At 41.5% G+C, this 13240-nt stretch overlaps 1 protein-coding gene across 1 annotated transcript in view; it reads right to left on the reverse strand.

Annotated features, from left to right (window-relative positions):
- Positions 1–1015, reverse strand: part of LOC129832504 (splicing regulatory glutamine/lysine-rich protein 1-like) — a 59763-nt gene extending 58748 nt beyond the window's left edge. Inside the window, exon 1 of the mRNA XM_055896626.1 lies at positions 1007–1015. Within this exon, the coding sequence (XP_055752601.1) occupies positions 1007–1015 (9 nt within the window). The remainder of the gene's footprint in view (positions 1–1006) is intronic.
- Positions 1016–13240: the final 12225 nt, after the last annotated feature.

Here is a 13240-nt window from a genome sequence, read left to right on the forward strand (position 1 = left end):
ATGGATGTCAAAAGACAGAAGAGAATTGAATTACCAAGGTGAGATGGGATAAGTTTATCACAAACCGAGAGAGAATGAGAGAGAGAGAGAGAGAGAGAGAGAGAGAGAGAGAGAGAGAGAGAGAGAGAGAGAGAGAGAGAGAGAGAGAGAGAGAGAGAGAGAGAGAGAGAGAAGAGAGAGAGAGAGAGAGAGAGAGAGAGAGAGAGAAGAGAGAGAGAGAGAGAGAGAGAGAGAGAGAGAGAGAGAGAGAGAGAGAGAGAGAGAGAGAGAGAGAGAGAAAGAGCGAGAGAAAGAGCGAGAGAGAAGGCGAGAGAGAGAGAGAGAGAGAGAGAGAGAGAGACAGAGAGAGGCAGAGAGGCAGAGAGAATGAACAAGAGACGGAGAGTGGTCCTGGTCAGAAGTTAGGCCCTTGGTATTAATCACCTCTCTTCAGATCTGAGGATAGTTCAGAATGTACGGCTAATGAACACAGTACAGGATTCTATTAGCTGGAGTGAGAAGGTAGAGCTGTACAAGGTCATGGCTCACTCCCAAATGACACCTATTCCAATAAGGGCCCTGGTCAAAAGTAGTGCACTAATATAAGGTGAATTTGGGATGCAGCGATGTGTGAAAAGAGATTCAATTAAATGTAGAGAATGAAGATATGTGTTGCGGCAGAGAGCTGAGTCGCTGTGAATTCAGAAAGGTGTCGGAGAGAAGCTTTTGAAAGTCAAGAAGGTCTATTAAATGATATTGGCCAAGCGGTGTTAACTTGTAAGAACACACTCAATACATACCAGGGTTGTTGTAGCATAAAAGACGAGTAAAAACTGTTCAATTCAGACAAGGTGTGGGCGTGCGTGTGGGTGTTGTTATATACTGTAGTATATGTATACTGAAGTTCATCGAATTATCTCACTCAAAATAATGAGCCCCATCTTTTCCAATTGCATTACAGACTGCAGGCAAGCGGGCAGCATTGCATTGTAAAAGCATTGATCCCACCCAGACTAACACAACTCACCACACCCATGATCAATAGATTGTTATGGACTATAAATACCACTGATCAATAGATTGTTATGGACTATAAACTACCACTGATCAATAGATTTTTATGGACTATAAACTACCACTGATCAATAGATTGTTATGGACTATAAACTACCACTGATCAATAGATTGTTATGGACTATAAACTACCACTGATCAATAGATTGTTATGGACTATAAACTACCACTGATCAATAGATTGTTATGCACTATAAACTACCACTGATCAATAGATTGTTATGGACTATAAACTACCACTGATCAATTGATTGTTATGGACTATAAACTACCACTGATCAATAGATTGTTATGGACTATAAACTACCACTGATCAATAGATTGTTATGGACTATAAACTACCACTGATCAATAGATTGTTATGGACTATAAACTACCACTGATCAATAGATTGTTATGGACTATAAACTACCCCTGATCAATAGATTGTCATGCACTATAAACTACCACTGATCAATAGATTGTTATGGACTATAAACTACCACTGATCAATTGATTGTTATGGACTATAAACTACCCCTGATCAATAGATTGTTATGGACTATAAACTACCACTGATCAATAGATTGTTATGGACTATAAACTACCACTGATCAATAGATTGTTATGGACTATAAACTACCACTGATCAATAGATTGTTATGGACTATAAACTACCACTGATCAATAGATTGTTATGGACTATAAATACCACTGATCAATATATTGTTTTGGACTTTAAACTAATGTAGATGTAGATTTTCAACGATCCCATATTATGAGTCTGAACAAAGTATGAGTCTGGACAGACTAGGAGTCTGGACAGAAAATAAGTTTTAACAGAGTATGAGACTGGACAGATTATGGGCCTGAACAGACTAGGATTCTGAACAGATTATGGGTCTGAAAGTAGTATGATCAGAGTATGAATCTGAATTTAGTATGAGACTGGACAGATGATGGTCTTGAAGAGAGTATGAGTCTGAACAGAGTATGAGTCTGAACAGAGTACGAGTCTGAACAGAGTACGAGTCTGAACAGAGTATGAGTCTGAACAGAGTATGAGTCTGAACAGAGTATGAGTCTGAATAGAGTACGAGTCTGAACAGAGTACGAGTCTGAACAGAGTATGAGTCTGAACAGAGTATGAGTCTGAACAGAGTATGATTCTGAACAGAGTATGAGTCTGAACAGAGTATGAGTCTGAACAGAGTATGAGTCTGAACAGAGTATGATTCTGAACAGAGTATGAGTCTGAACAGAGTATGAGTTTGATCAGAGTATGAGTCTGAACAGAGTATGATTCTGAACAGAGTATGAGTCTGAACAGAGTATGAGTCTGAACAGAGTATGATTCTGAACAGAGTATGAGTTTGATCAGAGTATGAGTTTGATCAGAGTATGATTCTGAACAGAGTATGAGTCTGAACAGAGTATGAGTTTGATCAGAGTATGATTTTGATCAGAGTATGAGTCTGTAAATATTATGGACTTGAACAGGAACATGAGGACCGAGCACGCGCCCATTCTCATCGACTGGGCTGTAGTGAACCATGTTAGTTACAAACTACAGAGTGAACCATGTTAGTTTGTTGGTGTTGTGGACATCAAGGAACTCGACGCTCTCAACTTGCTCCACTACAGCCTCGTCGCACAGGGACTATGGTGGTCTGCATAAAACATGTTGGTATTACAGACTCAGTCAGGAACAGGTTGAAAATGTCAGTGAAGACACTTGCCAGTTGGTCAGCGTATGCTCGGTGTACACATCCTGGTAAAGGTCTTAATCACGTTGGCTACCGATGGTGTGATCGTTGTCCGGAACAGTTGATGTTCTCATGCACGCTTCAGTGTTGCTTGCCTCAAAGTGAGCATTTAAATAATTTAGCTCGTCTGCTTTGCCCGTGTTACTAGGCAGCTCGCAGCTTTGCTTCCCTTTGTAGTCTGTAATAATCTGCCCTGCCACATCCGTTGAGCGTTCTAGCCGGTGTATGTAGCATGAATCAATCTTAGTTCTGTATTGACGCTTAGCCTGTTTGATGGTTCGTCTGAGGGCATAGCGGGATTTCTTATAAGCGTCCGGGTTAGAGTTCTGCTCCTTGAAAGCGGCAGCCCTACCCTTTAGCTCAGTGCAGATGTTGCCTGTAATCCATGTCTTCTGGTTGGGGTATGTATGTACAGTCACTGTGGGGACGACGTCCTCGATGCACTTACTGATGAAGCCAGTGACTGATGTGGTGTACTCAATACCATCGGAAGAATCCCGGAACATGTTCCAGTCTGTTCTAGCAAAACAGTCCTGTAGCTTAGCATCTGCGTCATCTGACCACTTCATTATTGACCGAGTAACTGGTGCTTCCTGCTTTAGTTTTTGCTTTTAAGCAGGAATCAGGAGGATTTATGGTCAGATTTGCCAAATGGAGGGCGAGGGAGAGCTTTGTACGCATCTCTGTGTGCACATTTAACATGCTGGTAGAAATGAGGTAACACAGATTTAAGTTTCCCTGCATCCCCGGCCACTAGGAGCGTCGCTTCCGCATGCGTTTCCCTGTTGCTTATGGCCACAGCTCATTGAGTGCGGAGTCAGTTCCAGCATCAGCTACGAAAAATATAGATAAAAACTCTCTTGGTAAATAGTGTGGTCTACAGCTTATCATGAGGTACTCTACCGCAGGCGAGCAAAACCTGGACTTCCTTAATATTAGATTCCATTCACCAGCTGTTGTTTACAAATATACACAAACCGCCAGCTGTATTTTACATATGTCATTGTTCAGCCAAGACTCTGTGAAACATAGATATTGCAGTTTTTATGTCAGGATTCCTATTTGACTCAACCATGCCTCCTTGCCCGTCCAACATTTCCTCATCTCCCACCCCTTCTAATGCGACTAGCACCGATGCTCCTCCCTATTTTTCCCCTGCCCCGCTACAAAGTTTCTCCCTGCAGGCAGTCACTGAGTCTGAGGTGCTGGAGGAGCTCCTTAAACTTGACCCCCAAAAAAACATCTGGGTCAGAGCAAGGTAACTGATTTTAACTCTCTCCGGGAGTTAACTACTTCATCACAATCCCGGATCCGGGATCCTCCTCATCAAAAATACTGACTAGCATAGCCTAGCCTAACGCGACAGGGATATCATATAATATAATTTTCATGAAATCACAAGTCCAATACTGCAAATGAAAGATAAACATCTTGTGAATCCAGCCATCATTTCCGATTTTTAAAATGTTTTACAGCGAAAACACAATATGTATTTCTTTTAGCTAACCACAATAGCCAAACACACAACCGTATATTTTCACCATTTTTTTACTGCATAGGTAGCTTTCACAAAACTGACAAAATAGAGATAAAATTAGTCACTAACCAAGAAACAACTTCATCAGGTGACAGTCTAAAAACATGTTATACAATACATTTATGTTTTGTTCGAAAATGTGCATATTTGAGGTATAAATCATAGTTTTACATTGCAGCTACCATCAAAAATAGCACCAAAGCAGCCAGAATACTTACAGTGAGCAACGTGAAATAAATAAATACTCATCATAAAACATTTATGAAAAATACATGGTGTACAGCAAATGAAAGATAAACATCTTGTGAATCCAGACAATATTTCCGATTTTGTAAGTGTTTTACAGTGAAAACACAATATAGAATTATATTAGCTTACCACAATAGCCAAACACACAAACGCATTTATTCACCGCAAAGGTAGCTTTCACAAAAAACAGCAAAATATATAAAATTTACCTCTAACGAGCCTCTACCCCGGATCCGGGAGCACCCCCCCCCCCCCCCCCTCCCCCCCACACTGATTAGCATCGCTAGCATAGCGTCACAATTAAATAGTAGCATCTAAATATCATTAAATCACAAGTCCAAGACACCTAATGAAAGATACAGATCCTGTGAATAAAGCCACCATTTCAGATTTTTTAAATGTTTTACAGGGAAGACAAAATATGTAAATCTATTAGCTAACCACGTTAGCAAAAGACACCACTTTTCTAACTCCATCGGTTTCTTACTCCATCAGGTGCTATCACCAATTCGGCTAAACTAAGATATTGATAGCCACTAACCAAGAAAAAAACTCATCAGATGACAGTCTGATAACATATTTATGGTATAGGATAGGTTTTGTTAGAAAAATGTGCATATTTCAGGTAGATTTCATAGTTTACAATTGCACCCACCGTCACAAATGGACTAGAATAATTACATAGAGCAACGTGTTTACCTAATTACTAATCATCAAACATTTCGTAAAAATACACAGCATACACTAATCGAAAGACACAGATCCTGTGAATACAGACAATATTTCAGATTTTCTAAGTGTCTTACAGCGAAAACACAATAAATCGTTATATTAGCATACCACATGTTCAAACATTACCAGAGCATAGATTCTAGCCAAAGAGAGCGATAACGTCAACATTGCCAAAATATATTAATTTTTTCACTAACCTTCTCAGAATTCTTCCGATGACACTCCTGTAACATCATATTACACAATCCATATAGAGTTTGATTGAAAATGTGCATATTTAGCGGCACAAATCGTGCTTACACAATGGAAATACTGTCCAACTACTCAAGCAATCTGCCCGGCAGCATCATGATAATACAACTATTTTTATCGAAAACTATTCATAAACTTGACTAAAAAAATACAGATTGGCCATGAAATGAAAGATGCATTAGTTATTAATGCAACCGCTAAGTTAGATTTTTAAAATTAACGTTACTAGACATACAGTGTGCGTTACAGACAGACTAGTGCCGCAATAACGGCGTCACTATTTACCGTTATTGAGTTTACATTTTTCCACATAAAAATGGAATAACATCATAAATAGCTCTTACTTTTCGACGAGCTTCCATCGGAATCTTGTCCAAGTGGTACTTTTGTCCAAAAGAATCGTTGCTTGGTTGTAAAACGTTGCATTCAACTTCTGATATAGCAGCTAACTATAGCTAACAATTGCTAACATTAGCTAACGTGTCCAAATCCTCATTACGCAATACTGAGGAAATTTCCGAAAAATAGCAATATACTCGCATAATCTGATATAACTCGGTTTCAAATAGCTTCATTATGATGTTTCTAACACCTATATCAAATTAAATTACAGACTGATATATCTAAAGTTCATTACTGAGCGTTCGAAAATGGCATCCCGGGGTCTCTCTCTGCGTAAAGTTCAACGTCGAAAAGAAGGCGTACCTCACTCCTTGGTGTTTTATAACCTCTGAGAGCTACGTAGGAAGCCCATTCCACTTCTCAGTGGTTACTGACATCCAGGGGAAGGCGGGTGCAGTTCGTGTCGTTCCATAGGATATACACACCCCTTTAAACTGAACTGAGATCAGAGCTTCGCTCTCAGACCTTCGCAAAACCTGTCATGGATTTCGCTGTAGAAAGAGTTCTGTTCCACTCAGAGACATAATTCAAACGGCTATAGAAACTAGATAGTGTTTTCTATCCAATAATAACAATAATATGTATATTGTACGATCAAGAATTGAGTAGGAAGCCGTTTCATCTGTAGAGACAATTATGCTAATTTGAAACAGCACCCCCTATAGTCGCAAGAAGTTAATCACTAACCTTGAACAAATTCATCAGATGACAGTCTTATAACATCATGTTATACAATTCAATTATGTTTTGTTCGAAAATGTGCATATTCATAGCTACAAATCCTGGTTATACATTGTGAATACGTAGCATCGATTCACCAGAATCTCCAGAGATATTTTGGACACTCACCTAATCTGACCAAAGAACTCATCATAAACTTTACATAAAAATACTTGTTGTATGGCAAATGAAAGGTACACTGGTTCTTAATGCAACCGCTGTGTTAGATTTAAAAAAATAACTTTACCATAAGATAAAGCTTGCGTTATTGTGAGACAGCGCTCACCAAAACGGCGGATAAGAGAAATAACATTTTACACAGAAATACGATCTAACATCATTAATGTTTTCTTACTTTTGCTAAGCTTCCATCAGAATGTTGTACACGGACTCCATGGTTCAGAATAAATGTTGTTTGGTTTTAGAATGTCCATTTCTTTTGTCGAATTCGCACCACAATGCTAGCCAAGGTTGCAAACATTCCCATCCTCTCTTGACGCAAAGAACGGAAAACTCCAAAATTCCCAATAAACGTTGAATAAACTGATAAAACTTGGTTGAAAAAAACTACTTTATAATGTTATTATCACATGTATCAAATAAAATCAGAGCCGGAGATATTCGCCGTGTATACGTAACGCTTTTCAGATGCCAATGTCGAGCTCCGCCGCGCACCTTAGAAGACAAAGAAAATTCCGGACCTGCCACTCCAAAAGCTCTTGTTCGGCCTCAGATCAAGCTAGACACCCCATTCCACCTTCCACTGCCTGGTGACATCTAGTGGAAGGCGTATGAAGTGCATACATATTGATAAATAAAAGCCAGTTGAATAGGCAGGCCCTGAAACAGAGCCTCATTTCAGATTTTTCACTTCCTGTATGGAAGTTTGCTGCAAAATGAGTTATGTTTTACTCACAGATATAATTCAAACAGTTTTAGAAACTTCTAGTGTTTTCTATCCAATGGTAATAATAATATGCATATTGTATGATCTAGAAAAAGAGTACGAGGCCGTTTTGTTTGGGCACGATTTTTTCCAAAGTGAAAACAGCGCCCCCCTATTGACAAGAAGTTTTAAGATTGCTGCACATATCATTGCCAAGCCTGTCTCTGATTTAACCTGTCTCTTCTCTCTGGGGAGCTTCCCATTGCTTCTAAGGCAGCTACGGTGTGTCCTTTATTTAAAGGGGGATATCAAGCTGATCCTAACTGTTATAAGCCAATTTCTATTTTTCCCGGTTTATCAAACGTGTTGGGAAAAACTTGCAAATAATCAACTGACTGGCTTTCTTGATGTTTATAGTATTCTCTCTGTTTTCTACTCAGGTTATGGATGTGTCACTGCAACCTTAAAGGTCCTCAATGATGTCACCATTGCCCTTGATTCTAAGCAATGTTGTGCTGCTATCTTTATTGACTTGGCCAAAGCTTTTGATACGGTAGACCATTCTATTCTTGTGGGCTGGCTGAGAAGTATTGGTGTCTCTGAGGGGTCTTTGGCCTGGTTTGCTACTCTCTCAAAGAGTGCAGTGTATAAAATAGAACATATGCTGTCTCAGCCACTGCCACGAAGGGAGTACCCCAAGGCTCGATCCTAGGCCCCATGCATTTCTCAATTTACGTCAACTACATAGCTCAGGCAGTAGGAAGCTCTCTTATCCATTTATATACAGATGTCAAGGTCTTATACTAGACGGTACACTGTCCTTCTCTCAGCAGATATCAAAGCTGCAGGTTAAGGTTACATCTAGACTAGGTTTCCTCTATCATAAATAATCGTTCCTCTTTCACCCCAGCTACCAAACTAACCCTGAATCAGATGACCATGCTAATCCATGCTAGATTACAGAGATGCACTTTATAGATCGGCAGGTCAGGGTGCTCTTGAACTGCTAAATGTTCTTTACCATTCGGTATTAGATTTGCCACCAATGCTCCTTATAGGACACATCACTGCACTCTGTACTCCTCTGTAAACTGGTCATCTCTGTATACCTGTCGCAAGACTCAATGGTTGATGCTTATTTATAAAACCCTCTTAGGACTCACTCCCCCCTATATGAGATATCTACTGCAGCCCTCATCCTCCACGTACAACACCCGTTATGCCAGTCACATTCTGTTAAAGGTCCCCAAAGCACACAAATCCCTGTGTCGCTCCTCTTTTCAGTTCGCTGCAGCTAGTGACTGGAACGTTGTAATTTTAATCCCAGCCCCCGCAGGAGGCCTTCTGCCTTTTGGTAGGCCATTATTGTACATAATATTATGTTTCTTTAATAACTTTCCTCGTTAAAACAAGGTTCAATAAAAATAAATGTGATGATGACGGTGTTGTTGATGGTGGTGGTGAAGATTATAATGATGATGATGGTGATGATGATGATGATGATGATGATGATGGTGATTATAATGATGATGATGGTGATGATGATGATGATGATGGTGATGATGGTGATGATGACGATGATGATGGTGATGATGGTGATGATGGGGATGATGGTGGTGGTGATGATGATGATGATGGGGATGATGGTGGTGATGATGACGATGATGGTGGTGATGATGGTGATGATGGTGATGATGACGATGATGATGGTGATGATGGTGATGATGATGACGATGATGATGGTGATGATGGTGATGATGGGGATGATGGTGGTGGTGATGATGATGATGATGGGGATGATGGTGGTGGTGATGATGATGATGATGGGGATGATGGTGATGATGGGGATGATGGTGGTGATGATGATGATGATGGGGATGATGGTGGTGATGATGACGATGATGATGGTGATGATGAAGATGGTGATTATAATGATGATGATGGTGATGATGATGGTGATTATAATGATGATGGTGATGGTGTTGGTGATTATAATGATGGTGGTGATGATGATGATGATGATGATGATGATGATGATGGTGATGATAATGATGATGATGATGGTGATGATGATGGTGATGATGATGATGATGATGATGGTGATGATGATGATGATGGTGATGATGGTGGTGATGATGATGATGATGATGGTGATGATGATGATGATGGTGTTGGTGATGATGATGATGATGATGGTGATGATGGTGATGATGATGATGATGATGATGATGATGATGATGATGGTGATGATGATGGTGATGATGATGATGATGGTGTTGGTGGTGATGATGATGATGATGATGATGATGATGATGATGATGATGGTGATGATGATGATGATGATGATGATGGTGATGATGATGATGATGATGATGATGATGATGATGATGATGATGATGATGTTGATAATGATGATGATGGTGATGATGATGATGATGATGATGGTGGTGGTGATGATGGTGGTGGTGATTATAATTATTATGATGAAGATACTGATGATGATATGGTCTTGATCATCGTCAGAATTATCCAGATTTGAACTGGAATATGTTAATACAAATACTTTTTTTCATTGCACCACCTCAAACTGTTTTGGTTTTCCAACTCAAATGAGAAATCACCATGGTCTACAATTCCCGAAACCCAAAGCAAAACGAAATTACTGCAAATGCACAGAGAAAAAATGACCTTCCAGGAATGCCGTTAACCATGCTGTGACGTTTACCAATAAAAATCTATTCTATCCACAGTAGAACAGCTGCTGGGACTCATCGTCTGGAGTGTCTCGTTAATAAAAGTGGTGTAGTTACATCTTGTAGCTGCTGCAGAAAGATTGTTATTGATTTTCAGTAAGGGCAAAGCATCCACACAGTGCAGTGCCTGTCTCTGCTTGCGCCCCGATGGCAACCCAGGGCCCAGGTCAAGACATGTAGACAATAGGGTGGCATTTGGGAAGGCCTGGTGCTGTCTATCACCTCAGTAGACTGTCTCTGACCCTAGTAGACTGTCTATCACCTCAGTAGACTGTCTATCACCTCAGTAGACTGTCTATCACCTCAGTAGACTGTCTCTGACCCTAGTAGTTGACCCTAGTAGTTGACCCTAGTAGTTGACCCTGGTAGTTGACCCTAGTAGTTGACCCTAGTAGTTGACCCTCGTAGTTGACTCTAGTAGTTGACCCTAGTAGTTGACCCTGGTAGTTGACCCTAGTAGTTGACACTAGTAGTTGACACTAGTAGTTGACCCTAGTAGTTGACCCTGGTAGTTGACCCTGGTAGTTGACCCTAGTAGTTGACCCTAATAGTTGACCCTAGTAGTTGACCCTAGTAGTTGACCCTGGTAGTTGACCCTAGTAGTTGACCCTAGTAGTTGACCCTAGTAGTTGACCCTGGTAGTTGACCCTAGTAGTTGACCCTGGTAGTTGACCCTAGTAGTTGACCCTAGTAGTTGACCCTAGTAGTTGACCCTGGTAGTTGACCCTGGTAGTTGACCCTAGTAGTTGACCCTAGTAGTTGACCCTGGTAGTTAGTTGACCCTGGTAGTTGACCCTAGTAGTTGACCCTAGTAGTTGACCCTCGTAGTTGACTCTAGTAGTTGACCCTAGTAGTTGACCCTGGTAGTTGACCCTAGTAGTTGACACTAGTAGTTGACACAAGTAGTTGACCCTAGTAGTTGACCCTGGTAGTTGACCCTGGTAGTTGACCCTAGTAGTTGACTCTAATAGTTGACCCTAGTAGTTGACCCTAGTAGTTGACCCTGGTAGTTGACCCTAGTAGTTGACCCTAGTAGTTGACCCTGGTAGTTGACCCTGGTAGTTGACCCTAGTAGTTGACCCTGGTAGTTGACCCTAGTAGTTGACCCTAGTAGTTGACCATAGTAGTTGACCCTAGTAGTTGACCCTGGTAGTTGACCCTAGTAGTTGACCCTAGTAGTTGACCCTAGTAGTTGACCCTAGTAGTTGACCCTGGTAGTTGACCCTAATAGTTGACCCTGGTAGTTGACCCTGGTAGGTGATCCTAGTAGTTGACCCTAGTTGTTGACCCTAGTAGTTGACCCTAATAGTTGACCCTAGTAGTTGACCCTCTTAGTTGACCCTAGTAGTTGACCCTAGTAGTTGACCCTGGTAGTTGACCCTAGTAGTTGACCCTAGTAGTTGACCCTAGTAGTTGACCCTAATAGTTGACCCTAGTAGTTGACCCTCGTAGTTGACCCTAGCAGTTGACCCTAGTAGTTGACCCTAGTAGTTGACCCTAGTAGTTGACCCTAGTAGTTGACCCTGATAGTTGACCCTAGTAGTTGACCCTAGTAGTTGACCCTGGTAGTTGACCCTAGCAGTTGACCCTAGTAGTTGACCCTAGTAGTTGACCCTGGTAGTTGACCCTAATAGTTGACCCTGGTAGTTGACCCTGGTAGGTGATCCTAGTAGCTGACCCTAGTTGTTGACCCTAGTAGTTGACCCTAGTAGTTGACCCTGGTAGTTGACCCTAGTAGTTGATCCTAGTAGTTGACCCTGGTAGTTGACCCTGGTAGTTGACCCTAATAGTTGACCCTGGTAGTTGACCCTAGTAGTTGACCCTAGTAGTTGACCCTAGTAGTTGATCCTAGTAGTTGACCCTAGTAGTTGACCCTGGTAGTTGACCCTGGTAGTTGACCCTAGTAGTTGACCCTAGTAGTTGACCCTAGTAGTTGACCCTAGTAGTTGACCCTAGTAGTTGACCCTAGTAGTTGACCCTGGTAGTTGACCCTAGTAGTTGACCCTAGTAGTTGACCCTGGTAGTTGACCCTCGTAGTTGACCCTAGTAGTTGACCCTAGTAGTTGACCCTAGTAGTTGACCCTGGTAGTTGACCCTCATAGTTGACCATGGTAGTTGACCCTAGTAGTTGACCCTAGTAGTTGACCCTAATAGTTGACCCTGGTAGTTAGTTGACCCTGGTAGTTGACCCTAGTAGTTGACCCTAGTAGTTGACCCTAGTAGTTGACCCTAGTAGTTGACCCTAGTATTTGACCCTGGTAGGTGACCCTAGTAGTTGACCCTAGCAGTTGACCCTAGTAGTTGACCCTAGCAGTTGACCCTAGTAGTTGACCCTAGTAGTTGACCCTAGTAGTTGACCCTAGTAGTTGACCCTGGTAGTTGACCCTAGTAGTTGACCCTAGTAGTTGACCCTAGTAGTTGACCCTAATAGTTGACCCTAGTAGTTGACCCTCGTAGTTGACCCTAGTAGTTGACCCTAGTAGTTGACCCTAGTAGTTGACCCTAGTAGTTGACCCTAGTAGTTGACCCTAGTATTTGACCCTGGTAGGTGACCCTAGTAGTTGACCCTAGCAGTTGACCCTAGTAGTTGACCCTAGTAGTTGACCCTAGTAGTTGACCCTAGTAGTTGACCCTGGTAGTTGACCCTAGTAGTTGACCCTAGTAGTTGACCCTAGTAGTTGACCCTAATAGTTGACCCTAGTAGTTGACCCTCGTAGTTGACCCTAGTAGTTGACCCTAGTAGTTGACCCTAGTAGTTGACCCTAGTAGTTGACCCTAGTAGTTGACCCTGGTAGTTGACCCAAGTAGTTGACCCTAGTAGTTGACCCTAGTAGTTGACCCTCGTAGTTGACCCTAGTAGTTGACCCTAGTAGTTGACCCTAGTAGTTGACCCTAGTAGTTGACCCTAGTA

Source organism: Salvelinus fontinalis, chromosome 33 (assembly GCF_029448725.1).
Source record: "Salvelinus fontinalis isolate EN_2023a chromosome 33, ASM2944872v1, whole genome shotgun sequence".
Taxonomy (NCBI): domain Eukaryota; kingdom Metazoa; phylum Chordata; class Actinopteri; order Salmoniformes; family Salmonidae; genus Salvelinus; species Salvelinus fontinalis.